Source organism: Heterodontus francisci, chromosome 7, assembly GCF_036365525.1.
Source record: "Heterodontus francisci isolate sHetFra1 chromosome 7, sHetFra1.hap1, whole genome shotgun sequence".
Taxonomy (NCBI): Eukaryota; Metazoa; Chordata; class Chondrichthyes; order Heterodontiformes; family Heterodontidae; genus Heterodontus; species Heterodontus francisci.
Genome location: NC_090377.1, coordinates 82,671,404 through 82,694,835, shown reverse-complemented (window position 1 = coordinate 82,694,835; position 23,432 = coordinate 82,671,404). Strand labels below are relative to the sequence as shown.

The window sequence follows — 23,432 nt, the reverse complement described above, 5'->3', positions numbered from 1 at the left end:
AAAGACTCTGCTTCCACCGCCTTTTGAAGAAGAGAGTGCTAAAGACTCGCAACCCTCTGAGAGAAAAAATGTCTCCTCATCTCTTTCTTAAATGGGCGACGCCTTCTTTTTAAATAGTGACCCCCTAGTTCTAGATTCTCCCACAAGAGGAAACATCCTTTCTACATCCACCCTTTTAAGATCCCTCAGTATCTTACATGTTTCAGTCAAGTCGCCTCTTACTCTTCTAAATTCCAGCGGATACAAGCCTAACCTGTCCAACCTATCCTCATAAGACAACCTGCCCATTCCAGGTACTAGCCTAGTAAACCTTCTCTGAACTGCTTCCAACGCACTTACATCCTTTCTTGAATAGGGAGATCAGATGTGGTCTCACCAATGCCCTGTATAGCTGAAGCATAACCTCCCTACTTTGCATTCAGTTCCTCTCGCGATAAATGATAACATTCTATCAGCTGTACCTGCATACTAACCTTTTGTGGTTCATGCATTAGGACACCCAGATCCCTCTGAATATCAGAGCTCTGCAATCTCTCACCTTTAAGATAATTTGCTTCTTTTTTATTCTTCCTGCCAAAATGGACAAGTTTACATTTTCCCACATTATACTCCATTTGCCAGATTTTTGCCCACTCAGTTAACCTATCTATATCCCTTTGTAGCCTCCTTATGTCCTCTTCAGAACTTACTTTCCTATTTATCTTTGTGTCATCAGCAAATTTAGCAACCATACCTTCGGTCCCTTCATCCAAGTCATTTATATAAATTGTAAAAAGCTGAGGCCGCAGCACTGATCCCTGTGACATATCACTCATTACATCTTGCCAACCAGAAGATGACTCATTCATGCCTACTTTCTGTTTCCTGTTAACAAGCCAATCTTCTATCCATGCCAATTTGTTATCCCCTACACCTTGAGCTTTTATTTTCCACAATAACCTTTGATGTGGCACCTTATCAAATGTCTTCTGGAAATCTAAGTACAATCTTGCCACCTTTATCCACAGCACATGTAGCTCCCTCGAACTCCAATAAATTGGTTAAACATGATTTCGCTTTCACAAAACCATGTTGACTCTGCCTGATTGCCTTGAATTTTTCTAAGTGCCCTGTTATAATGTCTTTAATAATAGCTTCTAACCTTTTCCCTATGACATGTTAGATTAACTGGCTTGTAGTTTCCTGCTTTCTGTCTCCCTCCCTTTTTGAATAAAGGAGTTACATTGGCTATTTTCCAATCTAATGGAACCTTCCCCGAATCTAAGGAATTTTGGAAAATTAAAACCAACGCATCAACTATCTCACTAGCCACTTCTTTTAAGACACTAGGGTGAGGTCTATCAGGATCCAGGGACTTGTCAGCCCGCAGCTCCAACAATTTGCTCAGTACCACTTCCCTGGTGATTGTAATTTTCTTGAGTTCTCTCCTCCCTTCCATTTCTTGATTTAAAGCTATATCTGAGATGTTACTTGTATCCTCTATGGTGAAGACCGATGCAAAGTACCTGTTCAATTCATCTGCCATCTCCTTATTTTCCATTATTAATTCCTCAGACTCACTTTCCATTGGACCAACACTTACTTTGTTAACTTTTCTTTTTTAAATATGCATAGAAACTCTTGTGATCTGTTTTTATATTTCTAGCTAGCTTTTGCTCATACTTTAATTTTTTTCCTCCTTATTAACCTTTTAGTCATTCTTTGCTCTTTTTTATATTCTGCCCAATCTTCAGACCTGCCACCCATCTTTGTGCAATTATATGCTTTTTCTTTAAGTTTGATACTATCTTTAACTTTTTTAGTTAACCACGAATGGTGGGTCCTCCCCTTGGAATTTTTCTTTCTCGTTGGAATGTATCTATTCTGTGTATTCTGAACTATCCCCTTAAATGTCTGTCACTGTATCTCTATTGACCTATCCCTTAACCTGCTTTGCCAGTTCACTTTAGCTAGCTCTGCTTTCATGCCCTCATAATTGCCCTTATTTAAGTTTAAAATACTAGTCTTAGACCCTCTCTTCTCTCCCTCAAACTGAATGTAAAATTCAGTCATATTATGATCACTGCTGCATAAGGGGCACTTTCAGTATGACTTCATTAATTAATCCTATCTCGTTGCACAATACCAGGACTGGTATAGTCTACTCTCTGGTTGGCTCCAGAACGTGCTGTTCTAAGAAATTATCCCGAAAACATTCTAGGCTAGCTTTGTCCATCTGATTTTTCCAGTCTATATGTAGATTAAAACCCCCCATGATTATCGCCATACCTTTCTGACAAGCATCCATTATTTCTTCCTTTATACCCCGTCTTACAGTGTGGTTACTGTTAGAGGGCCTGTACAACACTCCCACAAGTGACTTCTTGCATTTATCAATTGTCATCTCTACCCAAACCGCTTCTACATCCTGGTTTCCTGAACTTAAGTCATCCCTCTCGATTGCGCTAATACCATAATTAATTAACAGAACCACCCCTCCACCTTTTTCTAGCTTCCTGCCTTTCCTAAATGTTATGTGCCCTTCCATATTCAGGTCCCAATCTATGTCATCCTGCAGCCATGTCTCTGTAATGGCTATCAGATCATATTTATTTCTATTTGTGCTATAAGTTCATGCGTTTTGTTTTGAATGCTGCATGCATTCAGATCCAGAGCCTTTAGTTTTGTACTTTTGTTATTTTTGTAACCTTTAGCCTTATCTGCTGATTTACTCTTGGAATTATACTCACTGTCACTTACGTCTCGGTCTGTTTATCTTTTCCCATGTTAATACCTTTCTCGTACAGCCATCAAAATTGGAACTCAGTGATGCCATTGATTCTCTAGCCAGTGGAAAAGCCCCTGGGAAGGATGGCATTACCCCTGAAATAATCAAGAGTGCCAAGCCTGCTATACTTTCAGCACTGTACGAACTGCTTTGCCTGTGCTGGGACGAGGGAGCAGTACCACAGGACATGCGTGATGCCAATATCATCACCCTCTATAAGAACAAGGGTGACCGCGGTGACTGCAACAACTACCGTGGAATTTCCCTGCTCAGCATAGTGGGGAAAGTCTTCGCTCGAGTCGCTTTTAATAGGCTCCAGAAGCTGGCTGAGCGTGTCTACCCTGAAGCACAGTGTGGCTTTCGTGCAGAGAGATCCACCATTGACATGCTGTTCTCCCTTCGCCAGCTACAGGAGAAATGCTGTGAACAACAGATACCCCTCTAAATTGCTTTCATTGATCTCACCAAAGCCTTTGACCTCTTCAGCAGATGTGGTCTCTTCAGACTACTAGAAAAGATCGGATGTCCACCAAAGCTACGAAGAATCATCACCTCATTCCATGACAATATGAAAGGCACAATTCAGCATAGCGGCGCCTCATCAGACCCCTTTACGATCCTGAGTGGCGTGAAACAGGGCTGTGTTCTCGCACCTACATGTTTGGGATCTTCTTCTCCCTGCTGCTCTCACATGCGATCAAGTCTTCAGAAGAAGGAATTTTCCTCCACACAAGATCAGGTGGCAGGTTGTTCAAACTTGCCCGTCTAAGAGCGAAGACCAAAGTACGGAAAGTCCTCATCAGGGAACTCCTCTTTGCTGACGATGCTGCATTAACATCTCACACTGAAGAGTGTCTGCAGAGACTCATCGACAGGATTGCGGCTGCCTGCAACGAATTTGGCCTAACCATCAGCCTCAAGAAAACGAACATCATGGGACAGGACGTCAGAAAAGCTCCATCCATCAATATCGGCGACCACGCTCTGGAAGTGGTTCAAGAGTTCAACTATCACAGTAACCTGTCTCTCGATGCAGAAATCAACAAGCGCATGGGAAAGGCTTCCACTGCTATGTCCAGACTGGCCAAGAGAGTGTGGGAAAATGGCGCACTGACACGGAACACAAAAGTCCGAGTGTCTCAGGCCTGTGCCCTCAGTACCTTGCGCTACGGCAGCGAGGCCTGGACAACGTATGTCAGCCAAGAGCGATGTCTCAATTCATTCCATCTTCGCTGCCTCCGGAGAATCCTTGGCATCTGGTGGCAGGACCGCATTTCCAACACAGAAGTCCTCGAGGTGGCCAACATCCCCAGCATATACACCCTACTGAGCCAGCGGCGCTTGAGATGGCTTGGCCATGTGAGCCGCATGGAAGATGGCAGGATCCCCAAGGACACTTTGTACAGCGAGCTCGTCACTGGTATCAGACCCACTGGCCGTCCACGTCTCCGCTTTAAAGACGTCTGCAAAAGCGACATGAAGTCCTGTGACATTGATCACAAGTCATGGGAGTCAGTTGCCAGCGATCGCCAGAGCTGGCAGGCAGCCATAAAGGCGGGGCTAAAGTGTGGCGAGTCGAAGAGACTTAGCTGTTGGCAGGAAAAAAGTCAGAAGCGGAAGGGGAGAGCCAACTGTGTAACAGCCCCGACAACTGATTTTATCTGTAGCACCTGTGGAAGACTCTGTCACTCTAGAATTGGCCTTCATAGTCACTCCAGGTGCTGTTTCACAATCCACTGACCACCTCCAGGCGCATACCCATTGTCTCTCGAGACAAGGAGGCCAAAGAAGAAGAAGACCTTTCTCTCTTGCCTTGTCTCTATTCTTTGATTTATTACGTCTTCCCAAATTTGATCCCTTGCCCCCACTGATTAGTTTAAAACCCTCTCTAATTCCCTAGGTGTGCGGCTCGCTAGAACACTGGTCCTGGCACGGTTCAGGGGTAGAAGTCCCACTGGTACAGCCCCCACTTTCCCCAGTACTGGTTTCAGTGCCCCACAAACTGGAACCCACTTACACCAATCTTTGAGCCACGCATTTATTTTTCTAATCTTATTTGCTCTATGCCAATTTGCATGTGGCTCAGGTAATAGTCCGGAGAACCTTTGAGGTTCTGCTTCTTAATTTGGTAGCTCATACTGACTGTGCAGAACCTCTTTCCTTGTCCTTTCTATGTCGTTGGTACCTACATGGACCACGACAACTGGATCCTTCTCCACTCTCTAAGTTCCTCTCCAGCCCTGAGCAGATGTCACGAACCCTGGCACCAGGCAGGCAACACAACCTCCTGGACTCTCGCTCTTTGCTGCAGAGAACAGTGTCAATTCCCCTTACTATACTGTCACCTACTAGTACTACTTTGATTTTTGCTCCCTCTGCTTGAACAACTTCCCGTACCATCGTGCCATGGTCAGTCTGCTCATCCACACTACAGCCCTCAGTCTCGTCCATGCAAGCTGCAAGAACCTCGAACTTGTGTTCAATTGCGAGGGCTGAGGCTGCTCCTCTTCCACCTTCGGAATCCCCTGACCTGCCTTGACTTGCAGTCACACCCTCCTGTCCCTGTCCACTGACCAAATCACATAACCCTATCCTAAGGGGTGTGACTGCCTTCTGGAACAAAGTGCCCAGGTAACTTTCCTCCTCCCTGATGCGTCGCAATGTCTGCACCTCGGTCTCCAGCTCATCTACTCTGAGCCGAAGCTCCTCAAGCCGCTGACACATACTACAGACGTGGTTGCCATGGATTGCTTTGGCATCCAGGAGCTCCCACATATTGCAGTCATAACACATCACCTGTCCTGCCATCTATACTGTGTTAATTAAATTAAATGTATTTTTCTTAATTAATTTATAGTTCCCCTCCTTACCGAACTCCCTCAGTTACCAACCTCCCTTCTTCACACTCTGTGAACTCCAGCACACTCAGTGCAGATTAACTAGTCATTTATCTTAATAAAAGAAAAATACTGCAGTTTCTGGAGATCTGAAATGAAAACAGGAAGTGCTGGAAATACTCAGCAAATCAGGCAGCATCTGTGGAGAGAAAAACAGAGTTAACATTCTGATGAAAGGTCACAGACCTGAAGCGTTAATTCTGCTTCCTGTTTTCATTTATGGTCATTTATCTTGTTGCTTGTGGGACCTGCCTGTGCCTGAATAGGCTACTGCATTTGCTGACACAAAACACTGACTACGTTTCAAAAGTAATCGATGTAAAAGTAAAAGCAAACAGTGTTGTGTATACTACCAGCAGGACCTGAGAATAAATGCTGAAAAAAATGGTATGTTTGTGTTTTAAGGATGCTGATGTAACAAGGCTACTGAACAGTAACATACAGGTAGATGACCTGAAGATCCTAAAAAAGTGTAATCCATGAAAATCCTTCACAGCTCTTTCAATGCCATGGACATATATGGTATGCAAACACTCCAGCTACAACTGAAAACTATACATTTTGATATCTTAAAGGGCTTTCAATCGTAAATTGCTGGTGCAGAATTGGAATCCCAGGTCCTCGCAGTGCCCTGCCTCCTCACTTCTTCAAGACTATCTTGCTCAGGACTACCTTCTTGCTACCCAAAGAAAGGCAGGGTCCTCCAAAGGCAGCCTTCATAAGACATTCCATATATCTGTGGTATGCCATCACTGTCATCCTCATTCTCCTCTGCTGAAAGTAATTATTCTGTAGGTAGTCCAACCTCTGGTAGGTGACGCAGATCCAGAGGCAGCAGTTCTGAAGTGGTGAGAAATATTCAAGTTACAGACCAAGTGAATCCCATCTTTAATCAGAATGTCAAATTATTTTGATGCTTTCAGCACTGATGATCCAATGTCTCAATGTCTTGACCCCAGAAGATACTGCATCCAAAATAGAGCCCTTTCTCAGAATTTCTCAAATCTTTTAATTCTTTTACTGCCTGGTTTGGTTGTTTTTCTTAGGATTCACTTAAAAATTTCAGTAGAAGCTATTACAGATGCTCTTTGATGGCACGGTAGACAAGTTGAGGAGCTGTAGGAGGGCTTCAGTGGTTGGTCCCTCTGCTAGAATTGGTGAAAGATTGTGTTGATGGAGCTCAAAAGAATCTGATCAACTTTGGATTTTAGTACAAAGAGAGCAGCTCCCCCATTCCATTTCCTCAACTCAGTAAAAAATGTTTATTTTTAATGCTTATGACTCTAGTGTCGTATTTCCCCTATTAATGGCAGTCTTTCAAACCCAATTCATATGCAGATTGGAACACTATGGCATGTTGTTTGTTCACCCTCCTGGCTGTAACAGCTCCCGGGATTTTCAGTCAGCTGTGGTACTGTTTTATCCTTGGTGTCCTGCTGCCATTAATATATTCATGTGAAGTGTATCCTGACTTGTGCCAATTGCAACAGATAAATTATTTCCACTCTGTAAATGTTGCATTTACATCCATGTCCAGAATAATGAATGCATGTAAGATGATGTAAAAATAGTTTTTTCATAGCGATGTGGTGAAACCTACAAGTATTAGTTCATGATGCTTCTACATACATCATTAACAAGTAAAATCTGTCTAACTTTACTTTGCTTAAAGCTAAACCTGAAACTCAAGTCAAGATTCATACCCTGACCCCTGGTGCAAATATCAGAGATGGCTGGGAATTATACTAAGGTACCTTGTCTTCTGACATAGTGCAAAATTGTATTATGCCACTGTCTCATCCCCACACATGAATTTGTGATGATTTAATTGTTATGAATGTTTCACTGTAGGTTAGACTTTTTCAAATCTGTACAATGTATTATAAAGGTGAAAGGGTTAATAGTTAATATTGCTTCATTTACCAAAGATAACAAGTAATGTTTTTTCTATAAAAACACTTGTATGAGTCATTTTTAATGACCAAACAACCCAAAGATATGACTCATGCAATGCATAATACGATGTATTTCAATAAGCACTATTAGAACATTAATTGTTTACAAGCTTTTTGAAATATATACTTTTTTGCAGAGTATCCATCAAAATGTTGAAAAGACATGCAAAATAAAACATTTTAATTTTAGAATGTATTCAAAGTTTAACTTATTTTATAATATTTATGTTTCTTTTTTATCCTCCTGAAGTCGTCCCCTTACTAAGCTTGACTAACAGCAGAGAATCTCCTTTGCACCTGCTCCTGCTGTGGCCCCAGTGTTTGGCAGACTAGAAATGCAGCAAATTGTAGTATCAGATCTCATCACCAACTGTGTGCCAGGGTTATCATTGAATCCCTGTTGAGAGGCGTTCCCCTTCCATTCCCCAAGAGAGGACTTTCTTTCTGTTGCCTTCAGTTTCAAATCTGAACTATGACCCTAGCGTTTTCCTATCTTTGCCCTTCCATAATACTATATGTGATGGTGGAATGAGTCATTCCAGCTCTTCTAACATCTTCCTATGCTCATTAACAGGTCAAAGCTTCATTGGCCAGAGGGTCATTTCGGTGTCAGAGTAACAGAACAAAGATGCTCTGAGGGAATTAGGGGAAAATATACCTCCCAGTTTATTGCACTTTTCTCTAGCTGTATTAGAAAGCACAGCTGAAAACTGAGCTGGTGAAGTGAAATTGAAATTGTTAAACCTTAAGGACCATAACCAATTAGAAAATATTCCATTGCAGCATGTTCTTGATTTAGCATATGATAATGTTTACAGTGTTGGAAAAACTGGAAACTATCTTCAAACAGAGGAAGGCTTTTTCTGTATTTATTATTGATACAGAAAGGATTACACAGCTTCTCTAATTCAACAGCCTTCTCCCAGTTGGTCAGAATCTTGAAATTCAGCACCTGATTTTTTCCATGGGGTGAAAATAAACTCCAAAATGAATTTTGAAACAAGTAGCAATTTTACTGCAAGTGGTATGCGCTGAAGATTAATGAATAAATAAGTTTTTTTCGATGAGTTTTTTTAGGAGGTTGTTTTTTTTTTTAGCTGTGTACGGTAGTGTGGCGGCACAGCACATCAATGAGCAAATTACATTGTATTGCAGAGTAACTAGATTTAGATTGTGATTTCTATGCATATTTAGTTCTGGATCCACATACCAGAGGAACTGTGGTTCAGAGGTGATGTTTGCAGTGGAAATGAGGCAGTTTTCCACAGAGAGAACATAGTTGAGGGAGACCGATCCCAGGCTGTCAAGCACTAATCACAGAGCAGTATGAGGAAAGGCCAGGAAGTTAATTGGGATTTACAGAGACCTAAAGAAGGCTAAGAAAAAGTCTGGGGTGTTTAGGGTTTTATTGGCCCAGAATTTGCAGTTGTGATGACGGCAAAACTATCAGTATTTGCCATCATTACAGTGTAAAACTGACAGCAATTTCTGGCATCCGCACATGCGTAATTACATACGAAAATTCAGAAATTGCTGCCAGTGATACCATGCTCCTTCACAGAGTATACTGTTGTAGTCTTTGCAGATGCAGTTGGCACAGATTCAGTGATTTGACGTGAACTTCAACTTTTTATACACGAATCCTGCTGTAAAAAGCATTAAAAAGTTAATTCTTATTGAATGAGGTGTGACTGAGTTTTTAATGGCATACTAAGTCATAATTACTACTAAGCAACCTCTTTAGCCCTGAAAAACTAAACTTAAAAGTCTTCAGTGTTATTTCCTTCATTCCATAATTAAAAATTCCATAGATTTTAAAAATAATTCGTTTTTATTTTACTTTTTAATGTTTATGATATATCACCTTTTACTTTAATCCTATGTCTACGCTCCAATCTTTATTTTGTTTCTGTAAAATGATTAAAGATGAATGATAATTGGTGCAAAGACTTCAATTCTTAACTTGTGTAGAAGGTTAATATTTATTGTTCTTGTTCTGTGTGTGGTGTTCTGTAGACATCACTGTTATATTTTCTGAGGATGGAGGACATTTTCTGCAGATAAGGATTCACACTCCAATTGACTTAACATGTGTGTTTTTAAAGAAGATATAAAATGCTTGCTTAAATAAATCTGTGGATGCTGTAGCCAGGTTCCTGTTTTGACTTTCGACAAGAGTACAGTTGATCTACAAAATTAATGCTTGGTTTTTAAAAAAATCTGTACAACTCAATTAGGCAGGAACTGAAGAGTTTAGATTGGGGGCGGCTGTTTGGGGGTAAATCAACATCTGACATGTGGGAGTCTTTCAAACGTCAGTTGATTAGAATCCAGGACTGGCATGTTCCTGTGAGGAAGAAGGATAAGTTTGGCAAGTTTCGGGAACCTTGGATAACGAGGGATATTGTGAGCCTAGTCAAAAAGGAAAAGGAAGCATTCGTAAGGGCTAGAAGGCTGGGAATAGACAAAGCCCTTGAGGAATATAAAGACAGTAGGAAGGAACTTAAGCAAGGAGTCAGGAGGGCTAAAAGGGATCATGAAAAGTCATTGGCAAACAGGATTAAGGAGAATCCCAAGGCTTTTTATACGTATATAAAGAGCAAGAGGGTAACCAGGGAAAGGGTTGGCCCACTCAAGGACAGAGGAGGGAATCTATGTGTGGAGCCAGAGGAAATGGGCGAGGTACTAAATGAGTACTTTGCATCAGTATTCACCAAAGAGAAGGACTTGGGGGATGATGAGTCTTGGGAAGGGAGTGCAGATAGTCTGGGTCATGTCGTTATCAAAAAGGAGGAGGTGTTGGGTGTCTTGCAAAGCATTAAGGTAGATAAGTCCCCAGGGCCTGATGGGATCTACCCCAGAATACTGAGGGAGGCAAGGGAAGAAATTGCAGGGGCCTTGACAGAAATCTTTGTATCCTCATTGGCTACAGGTGAGGTCCCAGAGGACTGGAGAATAGCCAATGTTGTTCCTTTGTTTAAGAAGTGTAGCAAGGATAATCCAGGAAATTATAGGCCAGTGAGCCTTATGTCAGTGGTAGGGAAATTATTAGAGAGGATTGTTCGGGACAGGATTTACTCCCATTTGGAAACAAATGAACTTATTAGTGAGAGGCAGCATGGTTTTGTGAAGGGAAGGTCGTGTCTCACGAATTTGATTGAGTTTTTTGAGGAAGTGACAAAGATGATTGATGAAGGAAGGGCAGTGGATGTTATCTATATGGACTTCAGTAAAGCCTTTGACAAGGTCCCTCATGGCAGACTGGTACAAAAGGTGAAGTCACATGGGATCAGAGGTGAGCTGGCAAGATGGATACAGAACTGGCTCAGTCATAGAAGACAGGATAGCAGTGGAAGGGTGCTTTTCTGAATGGAGGGCTGTGACTAGTGATGTTCCGCAGGGATCAGTGCTGGGACCTTTGCTGTTTGCAGTATATATAAATGCTTTGGAGGAAAATGTAGCTGGTCTGATTAGTAAGTTTGCGGACGACACAAAGGTTGATGGAGTTGCGGATAGTGATGAGGATTGTCAGAGGATACAGCAAGATATATATCGGTTGGAGACTTGGGCGAAGAAATGGCAGATGGAGTTTAATCCGGACAAATGTGAGGTAATGCATTTTGGAAGATCTAATGCAGGTGAGAAGTATACAGTAAATGGCAGAACCCTTAGGAATATTGACAGGCAGAGAGATGGGCGTACAGGTCCACAGGTCACTGAAAGTGGCAACGTAGGTGGATAAGGTAGTCAAGAAGGCATACGGCATGCTTGCCTTCATCGGTCGGGGCATAGAGTATAAAAATCAGCAAGTCATGCTGCAGCTGTACAGAACTTTAGTTAGGCCACACTTAGAATATTGCTTGCAATTCTGGTCGCCACACTACCAGAAGGACGTGAAGGCTTTGGAGAGGGTACAGAAGACTTTTACGAGGATGTTGCTTGGTCTGGAGGGCATAAACTATGAGGAGAGGTTGGATAAACTCGGATTGTTTTCACTGGAACGACGGAGGTGGAGGGGCGACATGATAAAGGTTTGCAAAGTTATGAGTGGCATGGACAGAGTGGATAGTCAGAAGCTTTTTCACAGAGTGGAAGAGTCAGTTACTAGGGGACATAGGTTTAAGGTGCGAGGGGCAAAGTTTAGAGGGGATGTGCGAGGCAAGTTCTTTACACAAAGGGTGGTGAGTGCCTGGAACTTGCTGCGGGTGGAGGTGGTGGAAGCAGGTACGATAGTGATGTTTAAGAGGCATCTCGACAAATACGTAAATAGGATGAGAATAGAGGGATACGGTCCCGTAAGTGCAGAAGGTTTTAGTTTAGACAGGCATCAAGATCGGCGCAGGCTTGGAGGGCCGAATGGCCTGTTCCTGTGCTGTACTGTTCTTTGTTCTTTGTTAATGTATGCAGTTTTGACATGTATCTCAGACTCCCACATGGTGAATGGAGGAAGTGGCTGCATGGAAACTTGGAATTTTTGCACATTCAAATGTTCGTTTACATTGCGTTAGAGCTGTACCATTAGTTTAGAAGTCAGGTGTGGATATCACTTGTAAGTAAATATAAAACAAGAGTAAAAAATGCAATAAAGCTAATGCTGTCAGGTGAATTGTGAATGTGTCCATAGGGATCTCCACACACAAGGAAAATATAGTTCTCATGATTGTTAAAGTAACATATAACTAAGAAAATTGCAATGGAATAAGAGCTGAATTATTTATTTTACAGGATGCTTTCCAAACAGACCAAAGTCCCTGAAAGTTGTTATCAACCCATGTAGTCACAAAAAGGAAGCTAAACAAGTCTACTATGAAGAAGTTGCACCTCTTTTCAAGTTGGCTGATATCAAGACTGACATCACCAGTAAGTTATCCTGAGTTTCATTTGTGCGTCTCTACATCTGATATTTGACACTGTTACCTAGGCAATGGGGATCTTTCATTATCTGTATTGTTTAATATAACATGGCAAACTGAATGGACTGCTAATCCCTGACTTGACTGTGCATGTGATGGCTGCATTGAATACTTTCGGCTTCAAAAAGAACTCACAGATGTTCAGCACAATCAATATCTCAAAATTTGTTGTAATTTGAAAAATGCAATGTTCAAATGTTATAGTGTGACGTTGCTGAATATCAGATGGAGCTAAGTAAAAATCATGTAACAATAAATTCATTCAAGTCTATAAAATAATACCTCTAAATTTCCAATCAGACTTGCAGATGTTCATGGGTAGTGTATTTTCTGATACTATTTCACTTGTAGCAGGCAAGCCTTTATCTTATCCTCTTCACTCTTCCTTCCCATCCTTCTCTCCCCTCTGATTGGCGGCGCAGTGGTTAGCACCGCAGCCTCACAGCTCCAGCGACCTGGGCTCAATTCTGGGTACTGCCTGTGTGGAGTTTGCAAGTTCTCCCTGTGTCTGCGTGGGTTTCCTCCGGGTGCTCCGGTTTCCTCCCTCAGCCAAAAGGCTTGCAGGTTGATAGGTAAATTGGCCATTATAAATTGCCCCTAGTATAGGTAGGTGGTAGGGGAATATAGAGACAGGTGAGGATGTGGTAGGAATATGGGAATAGTGAATGATTAGTATAAATGGGTGGTTAATGGTCGGCACAGACTCGGTGGGCCGAAGGGCCTGTTTCAGTGCTGTATCTCTAAATCAAAAAAAATCAAAAATCTTTCTCCTCCCTTCCCTTTCCACTTTGTCTTCCCCTCCCCACTCAATTCTCTGCCTTCCTCTCATATCCCTCTAGAATGGATAGAGAATTGGTAAACAGACAGGGAGCAGAGAGTGGGCATATATGGGGCATTTTCAAGTTGGTAGGCAGTGAATAGTGGGGTGCCGCAAGGATCAGTACTGGGACCTCCGTTATTTACACTCTATATTAATGACTTGGCTGAAGAGACAGAGAGTAATGTATCTAAGTTTGCTGATACAAAGCTCGGTGGAAAGGTAAGCTGCGGGGAGGAAGTAGAGAGGCTGCAAAGAGATATAGACAGGTTAAGTGAGTGGGCAACAAGATGGCAAATGGAGTATAATGTAGGGAAGTGTGAATTTGTTCACTTTGGTCGTAAAAATTAGAAAAGCAGAATATTTTTTAAAAGGTGTGAAACTGGTAGGTGTTGATGTTCAGAGAGACTTGGGGGTACTCGTACAAGGATCGCACCAAGTTAACATGCAGGTGCAGCAGGCTATTAGGAAGGCAAATGGCATGTTGGCCTTTATTGCAAGGGGATTGGATTACAGGAATAAAGAAGTCTTACTAAAATTGTACAGTGCTTTGATGAGACCGCATCTGGAATACTGTGTGCAGTTTTGGTCTCCACATTTAAGAAAGGATATACTTGCACTGGAGGCAGTGCAGCGAAGATTTACTAAATTGGTCCCTGGGTTGAAGGGATTGTCCTATGATGAGAGGCTGAGTAAATTGGGCATATATTCTCTGTAGTTTAGAAGAATGAGAGGTGATCTAATTGAGACAAGATTCTGAAAGGGCTTGATAGGGTAGAAGCTGAGAGATTGTTCCCATTTGGTCTAGGAATCTAGAACACGGGGATACAGTCTCAGGATAAGGTGCCAATCATTCAGGACTGAGATGAGGAGAAATTACGACACTCAAAGGGTTGTGAATCTTTGGAATTCTGTACCCCAGAGGGTTGTGGATGCTCCATCATTGAATACATTTAAGGCTGGGATAGATAGATTTTTGGTCTCTCAGGGAATCAGAGGATATGGGGAGTGGGCAGGAAAGTGGAATTGAAGCCCAAGATCAGCCATGATCGTGTTGAATGGCGGAGCAGGCTTGATGGGCCATATGGTCTACTTCTGATCCTAGTTCTTGTGATCTTCCTCCCTCCACTCTGCTCCCTTTATCCCCCAACCAACTTTTTCTGTCTCACCCTTCGTCGTCTTACTTGCTCTTTTTCATTCTTTCTTCTCCTCTGTCATTTTTTTTTTCCTTCTCCCTCCTCCTTCTCCTCCTCCTCTTTGTTCTCACTTGTCTCATACCCTTGCCTCCCCCTGTCCTCTCCTCCCAGTAGCTTCGCCTTCCCCTCGTCCCTTGCCTCCCATCTGCTCCCCTTCCCAAGCACTTCTCCTCGTGGTCATTCCTTACTTTTTCCATCTCCTTCCTCCTTTCTGCACAGCTCCATCACCTTGACTACAGTTGAGCTCTGATCTGAAGCTCTGTTTACTTAAAAATAACTTGTCATCATACAAGCATTTTTTTTTCCGGATTTCCATTAGAACTGCTTCAGTTATTTATTAAAGCTCAGAACCTGCATGATAGCTTAGTTCTTTCTCCATCTGTCCACCTACCTTTTGTTTTGAGAAAGTTGTTCAAACTCAGAGCATTTTCTAATCAGTTCCAGGGCTTGCCCATGCAGGTTTTGATAGATTTTTAAGAACTATATGGGGGTTAATTTTGAAATGCCAGTGGGTGCAGGAGGGAGCAAGTGCATGTGTGATTTGAAAATCGCATTCCCGGAGGTCGGCACTGGATCCCACTGCCTCTGGAACACGAAGCAATTTTTAAAGGGATGCTGGGAGGAAGGGAACGGGAAGCCCACATGCCTCCAATTAATTGGCTGTTGAGCTCATTGAGGAGCTCATTGAAAGGTTTGTCAGGAGCAGTTTGTACGTTTCAATAGAAGGGCACAGGGAAAACACCATGTCTGGAACATGGCAGGGTGTAGAAGTGAACACTACGGGGGGCCCATGAGGGCTATTGGAAGGGCTGTTTAACAGATCGTAGAAGCCCAGATTAAAGTTCACCTGCTCAAACAGTGTCACAGAGTAACCATTACTGGAGTTGAAAAACTTGCATTTGTCAGTGTTGAGTGGTAGGAATCTGGATAGGGACTTGAGGCCACCGGCATCACTTTGACAGCTGGGGTTGGCAGGGGGAGACTGGGTGAATGAAGGAACGCTGGCTGAGGGAGTTGACATGGGAACAGGCTACTCTGACATTGGACAGAGCAGCAAGGATGAGCTTCAGCAGAAGCAACTTCCTGGACAGGAGGAGGCCAGAGGAGCACAGCGGAAGGCTACAAGTGGAAGCAGCCACTACCCAAGACATCAGGGTCTACTACCCAACAGTCAGCTACCTGCAAATGACAGAGCAACAGTGCCATAGGAGCTTCGTCTATCCAGGCAGATGTTCTCGGACATTTGTGCTCTGATCCACAATCACCTGAGGCCTCGCAACCCCCAGGTACTCCCTTACCTGCAGCCGTCAAGATCACTGTCACCCTGAATTTTTAAACAACCGAGTAGTTACAGGGATCAGCTGCAGACCTAGGTGGTATCTTGTTGGCAACTTATCACGCCATCAGGCCGGTCACGGAAGCCATATTCAGGAGGGTGGAGGACTATATCAAATTTGGCACAGATTGCTTGTGCAGGCCTGCTATCAGGGATTCTCTCAGGTCCTGGGGGTCATTGATTGCACCCATGAATGCATCAAGGCACCAACAGACCAGCCAGCCAGATTATTCAACAGAAAGGGCTACCACACATTGAATGTCCAGCTGGTCTGTGACCACAGGAAGCGAATCTTGCTTGTCTGCGCCCGGTTCTCGTGCAGCTGTGAAGATGCCTTTATCCTGTGACAGTCCTAGGTGGTGCACCTCTTCAGGTCCACATCCAGCCTCCATGGGTGGCTTCTGGGACATGATGGTTATGCCTAAAAGAGATGTCTCCTGACATCCGTCTGCTACCCGGACACCAATGGAGTGAGGCGCTACAACCAGAGTCATCTCCTAACATGGACCTGCATTGAACAGAACATTGGCATCTTGAAGATTCGTTTCCCTTGCCTTGACCAGTCAGGTGGTGCCTTTAAATACAGGCCAGCCAGAGTGTCTTGTATCATGGTCGTCTGCTGTACCCTACACAATATGACAATGCAAAGAGGCCTGAAGATGGATGAGGAGGAGCACTGGAATGCCACTATACCTCAGAGGAGGACTGGCAGGAGGAAGAAGTGGAAGGAGGAGGAGGAAGGGATCACTTCAGAGGTGGCCAGCGCTCAGGCATCGGAGGATGCCTGATGATGCTGTTCCAGACCTCAGGGTAAACTGTAGGCTGGCATGGCTCCCAAGGGCCACGCTGAGTCAGCAATGTTTCACCTGATCGCCTCCAGGCCCTTTTGACCGATGGTCCTGGTTGGGTTTAGGTGTATTTGTATTAGGGCATTCTAGAGAAAGTCTTAAACTCCGGTAAAGGTTAATGAACAACTCTATTATTTACAGTCACTATATACACTCTCTGCAAGCCATCTAAGCTAGCAACCTTCATGCTGCTATACCTTCTTCTTCTCAAGCCCATCTCACGTGACTGTTACATCATTGCGCGTACAGTGAGAGGGGTCTCTCTCACTGTCTTCAGTATTAACCTATTATATTCTTATACCACAGTCCCAGAACTCAGCTTCCAGCATGGAGAGCTATCATTCTGTGATGACCCACATCTGTGAAGTCCTATCTTTAGCCATTACTATAGAGAATGAGGTTTCCATCGTCACCATTTTCCAACATTACAGAGCATGGAAATACAGTATTCCCAAGCCCCCCAGCCATCCCACAAATCTCCATCCACCTTTTTGATATGAAACATCAATAACAATCATTTAAATTGATAATATAAACAAGTAATGTTGTAATGAAAAAAGCATACAAATGTGGAAAAGAGCACCCAGATGATCCATTAAGTAAAATCAACGATGTGGCACTTTCCTTTCCCTACCACTTCTATGGGGTGCTCCCCTGTGGCTGAGGCAGCCTGCTCCTTCTTCTCTGCCTCTGGCTGAGATGCCCATGGCTTCTGTCCTCCTCTTGGAGATGCCCATGAGGGAACCTCCACAGGCTGCCATGCCTGCGTCATACGAACATACGAGTTAGGAGCAGGAGTAGGCCACTCGGCCCTTTGAGCCTGCTCCGCCATTCAATAAGTTCATGGCTGAACTGATTACTCCACATTTCCACCTACCCCTGATAACCTTCCACCCCCTTGCTTATCAAGAATCTATCTACCTCTGCCTTAAAAATATTCAAAGACTCTGCTTCCACCGCCTTTTGAGAAAGTGAATTCCAAAGACTCGCAACCCTCAGAGAGAAAAAAGGTTCTCCTCATCTTTGTCTTAAATGGGCGATCCCTTATTTTTAAACAGTGACCCCTAGTTCTAGATTCTCCCACAAGAGGAAACATCCTTTCCACATCCACCCTGTCAAGACCCCTCAGGATCTTATATGTTTCAATCATGTCACCTCTTACTCTTCTAAATTCCAGCGGATACAAGCTTAACCTGTCCAATCTTTCCTCATAAGACAGCCTGCCCATTCCAGATAATAGTCTAGTAAACCTTCTCTGTACTGCCTCCAACGCATTTACATCCTTCCTTAAATATGGAGACCAATACGATACACAGTACTCCAGATGTGGTCTCACCAATGCCCTGTATAACTGGAGCATAACCTCCCTACTTTTGTATTCAATTCCCCTCGCGAAACATGATAACATTCTGTTAGCTTTCCTGGTGCACAGATGGTCCCTGAGTCAGAGGGGGTGAGGGGCCGAAAGGTGAGGCCGGTGCCCACTGAGGGGTGGACCCATCATTTGCAGCTTCAACTATCTCAGCCCTTTCCTGGCACCCTTGGATGCTGGATGAGGCCACTGACTGGAACACAACTGGCACCCACTCCGAGAATCTCAACGCCATCAGCGACACTGAGTGATCTATTCTACAGAGAATCTCACTCTTTCTGTGCATATCAGTGTGCTGCTCCTACACCCACTCAGAGTGGTGCTGCATATGGCTCTCCAAGAAGTTGACCAATCTTTCACTGAAGGAGCTCATGCAGTCGAATCCATGAGTCATGATAGAGCATATGCGCTGCATGGATTCCTCTGTTGCCTGCCTATGGCTCCTCAGGGCCTCAGGGAACTCTGACAAACAGGAACTTATCTCTCTCTGGTTCTCGAGGAGGGCCCTCATTGTTTGTAACAGTTGAGGCCCAGCCTTTTCTCCCAGCGGAGCATTGCTCTGTCTGTCCTTGGTCCTCCAAGGGTACTGCCCACACCTGACTCTACCTCAGTCTCTTCCCCCTGCGTGATGTGAGGTTTACCCAGTGCTCCCTGTTCTACGCTACTTTTGGGCCTAACCAAGGTGAGTGTGTCTGTGCTGGAGCAAGGCGCCAAGGTACGATGAAACGGTGCTGGTTCCATTGTGTCTCCCCTGCTAAGGAGGGTTGTGACAATTGTGCTTGTGCACTCTCCTCCCACTCTGCAACAGGCCCTTTGGGAAAAACAAGAAAGTGGAAATAACAACTCATCCTACTCAATAAGTGTCCCAGCACCACCAACCCCTTAGATGACAATGGTCAAAGATCCATAGCACACATTGGTTAGGAGTCTCCTCTATGCCCTTCACCTCAAGATAGAACTATCAAATGACCCTGCTGTTCACGGCCTCCCGACTTGCCATCCCCTATGGACCGACACGTTGGCACCCTGGCAATCTCCAGCGCCACCTCCTCTATTGGGGGTCAGAGTGTGGAATTGGGCCACACCACCGCCTGTTTGAGTCATTTCCTGTGAGTTGTGAGCTCGCTTTTCCTGCAGCATGAAGGGAGAATGATTCGTGAGTAAGCTGCGCTCCCTTATCTCTTCCAGCATGATATACACAAGCTGCGGTGCCCCTCAGTGACATCCCCTTCTGAATAGTGCCCCATATCTGAGGGTGGCTGCCCTCTCAGTGACGTGACTGGACATTTGATCTGACAATACTAGGGAGAACTATGGACATTCTATGAGGTCAGCTCGTATGCACCCTGGTGTTTACTGAGTTGGTGACCTGTAACCCGGGTGACGTTGGCCACTCATTCTCCAGGCCTATCAGGTCATTGAATCACTTTCTGCACTGGATCAGTGTCCTTCTGGTGACTCCCCAGCTGCTGACCGCTGTCGCCACCTCCATCCATGCCTTCTTTGCTTCTCGCAGCGGATTTCTGCTTCCGCTAAAGCCTCAAGGGACGCCTGCCCATACCAGTGCTGGCCCTCTGAGGTTCCTGCTGCTCCATTGCTTCAGTGAACGGCAAGCCCAGTTATGGCTGCCGTTCTGCTTTTCAAAGGGCCCATGCTCTAGGCTGCTCACATTGCTGCTAACTGGGCACCAAACTCGGCCCTGGGCCAGTTAGGCACTTTGCATTTGAAAAGAGCATCACATCAGCAACACTGACATGGCGCTGGATCAGGACCCGGAAATGGTCCAGGCGTAAGGTTTCCAAGTCTGGAATGAAAATTCAGCCTATATACTTTAAACTTAACTACTTATCAATTATATCTTTATCTGTCTTTTCTGCGAGGAGGTGTCTATGGAAACTTAGATGGAGATTGAAATCAGAGGATTTGGATTTTCTCAGTTCATAGGTTAGAGGAGAAACTCAGGATGGGGTTAGGGGGCACTGCAAATGACATTCGTTTCAAAGGGGTAGAACAGGCCAAGGCGCTTGGAGGAGAAGGTACCAGTGTAGCTGGGGACGAGATTAAGACTAAGTTGTAATTTGTTGATAAGGACCACACTACAAACATAGCAATTTAGGCAGAGCAGCTGGAAAGTTTGGTGCGAGGTGTTGCCACCAAGTTTCATTGAAAGCCAAATGTCAATCAGATTTTCCACAATAAGGTTTTTTGAATGAATAGACATTTGGGGAGAAATGTGTTGAAGGGTGGATTTTGTTGATCCAGCAGGGTCCAAGGGGGCAGAGATAGGTGGTGCGGTGAGTATGACAGGAGGGAGGTTAGCCCCATTAGGGATGAACTGGGAAGGATGGTCTGCAATAGAAGATGATGGGGCAATTGGGGTTACTGTTCATAAGGTGAATCCTGGAAGTGGTACAGAGAGTAGCTATGGGCTTATTCAATTGGGAATCCTGGAATGACAGCAGGAAGGCAGTGATGGAAAGAAAGAAATACTGCATTTGCATAGTGCCTTTCACAATCTCAGACTGCCCAAAGCACTTGATGTTGCGTTGTTGCTTTTATGTAGCAATAATGAACCAGTCTTAATCTGAGTGGTCATAAACTGTGGGTTCTTGTATAGCAACACATTTACAAGAGAGTTCTGTCTTACACGTGTGACTATGTCTCTTGCTCAACTTCAACTAACTGATCACAGAATTGTTACAGTGCAGAAAGAGGCCATTCGGCCCATAGTGTCCACACTGGCTCTCTGAAAGAACAATTCCCTAAATTCCATTCCCCCACCTTCTCCCCATAACCATGCACATTCATCCTTTTCATACAACTGTCTACTTTCCTTTTGAATGCTTCAATTGAACCTGCCTCCACCATGTTCTTAGGCAGTGCATTCCAGGCCTTAACCACTCGCTGTGTGAATAACTTTTTCTTCATGTCACTTTTGCTTCCCTTACCAAATACTTTAAATCTGTGCCCTCTCGTTCACGATCCTTTCACGAGTGGGAACAGTTTCTCTCTATCTTGTCATGCAGGCCCCCACCTGCCAAGAATGAGGCATAGTCATTTCAACAAATGGACATTAAATTTAAATTTGTTGCTGGGAAGAAGAGAAGGCCTATTTATTTATTTAGAGATACAGCACTGAAACAGGCCCTTCGGCCCACCGAGTCTATGCCGACCATCAACCACCCATTTATACTAATCCTACACTAATTCCATATTCTTACCACATCCCCACCTGTCCCTATATTCCCTACCAACTACCTATACTAGGGGCAATTTATAATGGCCAATTTACCTATCAACCTGCAAGTCTTTGGCATGTGGGAGGAAACCCATGCAGACACAGGGAGAACTTTGCAAACTCCACACAGGCAGTACCCAGAATTGAACCCGGGTCGCTGGAGCTGTGAGGCTGCGGTGCTAACCACTGCGCCACTGTGCCGCCCCTACCTGTTACAAAGGGTTGCCAGGCCCCTGGATGGAAAGACATTTTTGCACATTAACAGACAGTGTTAGAACAAAGGAGCTATCCCCTGCTCCAATACAATCCTCAAACAGATCTGGTCAAACCAGTTAGTCACATGACTAACCTGCTTGGCAGTCTGGGTTTTTTCTGAATTGTAGAGTTTGAACTGAGAGTCTGCAGTGAAAGCAGAATGCTGCTGGACTGAAGCAGATCTCCTCTATTGTCTGCTCCCATCTCATTCTCACGGAACTCCAAAAACCGACTAAAGACACATGAACCCCAAGAGAGAAAAGTCTCCTACAGTGAACAAGGTTTAAGAAGAATACTGGGCCCCAATGAAAAGCAAGAGCTACCTACAAGCAATGACTCTACAGTAAGCTCGAAAAACCGTAACAACAACATTTCAGATATTGCCTCAAACCTTTCCCCTTTATTTTTCTTCTGCTCTTTTCGTGTATCTGTCGGCTGATTTGATTTAGAGTTTAAGTTTAATAAATTTTCACCTTTCTTCTTTAAACCTAAGAAAGCCTGTATGTGCTCATTTCATTGCCTTATAATTGGAAAGCGGTGAACAAGGATTCACCAAAGGGGAGCTAAAAACCCTCTCACAGTAAGACCAGGTGAAGGCTGAAAAGGAACCCTAGACCTCTTTCTCACCTGGTTGTAACAATCTAATCTGTCCAGACCCCTCATGACTTTGAATACCTCTATCAAATCACCTCTCAGCCTTCTCTTCTTCAATGAAAACAGTCCTAACTTCTCCAATCTATCTTCATAACTGAAATTCTTCATTGCTGGAACCATTCTCATGAATCTTTTCTGTACTCTCTCCTATGCTCTCGCATCTTTCCTAAAGTACAGCGTCCAGAACTGGATGCAATACTCCAGCTGACGCCGAACTAGTGTCTTATAGAAGTTCAACATAACTTCATTGCTCTTGTACTCTATGCCCTTATTAATAAAGCATTGTATGCTTTATTAACCGCTCTGTCAACCTGTCCTGCCACCTTAAGTGACGTATTCGCATATACAACTAGGTCCCTCTGCTCCTGCACCCCCTTTAGAATTGTACTCTTTATTTTATATTGTCTCTCCATGTTCTTCCTACCAAAATGAATCACTTCACATTTCTCTGCATTGAACTTCACCTGCCATCTGTCTGCCCATTGCGGCAACTTGTCTGTGTCCTTTTGAAGTTCTGCATTATTCTCCTCACAGCTCACAATGCTTCCAAGTTTCGTATCAGCTGTAACTTTGAAATTGTGCCCTGTACTCCAAGCTCTAGTTCATTAATATGTATCAGCAGAAGTAAGGGTCCCAACACTGATCCCTGGGGAACTCTATTACAAACCTTCCTCGAGCCCGAAAAACATCCATTAATCACTACTCTTTGTTTACTGTCATTCAGCCAATTTCGAATCCATGTTGCTACCGTCCCTTTCATTCCATGAGCTACAAGTTTGCTCACAAGTCTGTTGTGTGGCACTGTATCAAACGCCTTTTGAAATTCCATGTACACCACATCAACAGTATTGCTCTCGTTGACTCTCTCTGTTACCTCTTCAAAAAACTCCAGAAAGTTAGTTAAACATGATTTTCCCTTAAGAAATCCATGTCACATATTGTGAACACTTCCCCCTGTGTAACAACAACTATTTGGTTACTGTGTGGAAGGCTTGTTCACTTTCAGTGCCTTGCGTGTTACTCGTGGACATGTCTGCATTTGATTTGGCTTTTGGCAGTTATATTCCTGTTTCTTCCACCAGGTGGTGTCTGCTTCTTATCAGCACATAGTCTGTTTTGACTCCTGGCTATTTTTCCATTTTTGGAGCTCTTACACAGCCTTGCCTAGTGCCCTTTCTTGCCAC

General features: G+C 44.0%; 1 protein-coding gene across 4 annotated transcripts in view; it reads left to right on the top strand.

Moving 5' to 3' along the window:
* cerkl (ceramide kinase-like) overlaps nucleotides 1-23,432 on the top strand; it is a 244,244-nt gene that overhangs the window by 120,290 nt on the left and 100,522 nt on the right. For all 4 annotated transcript variants that reach the window (XM_068035551.1, XM_068035550.1, XM_068035548.1 and 1 more), the window contains one exon: nucleotides 12,345-12,479. In XM_068035551.1, the coding sequence (XP_067891652.1) occupies nucleotides 12,345-12,479 (135 nt within the window). The remainder of the gene's footprint in view (nucleotides 1-12,344; nucleotides 12,480-23,432) is intronic.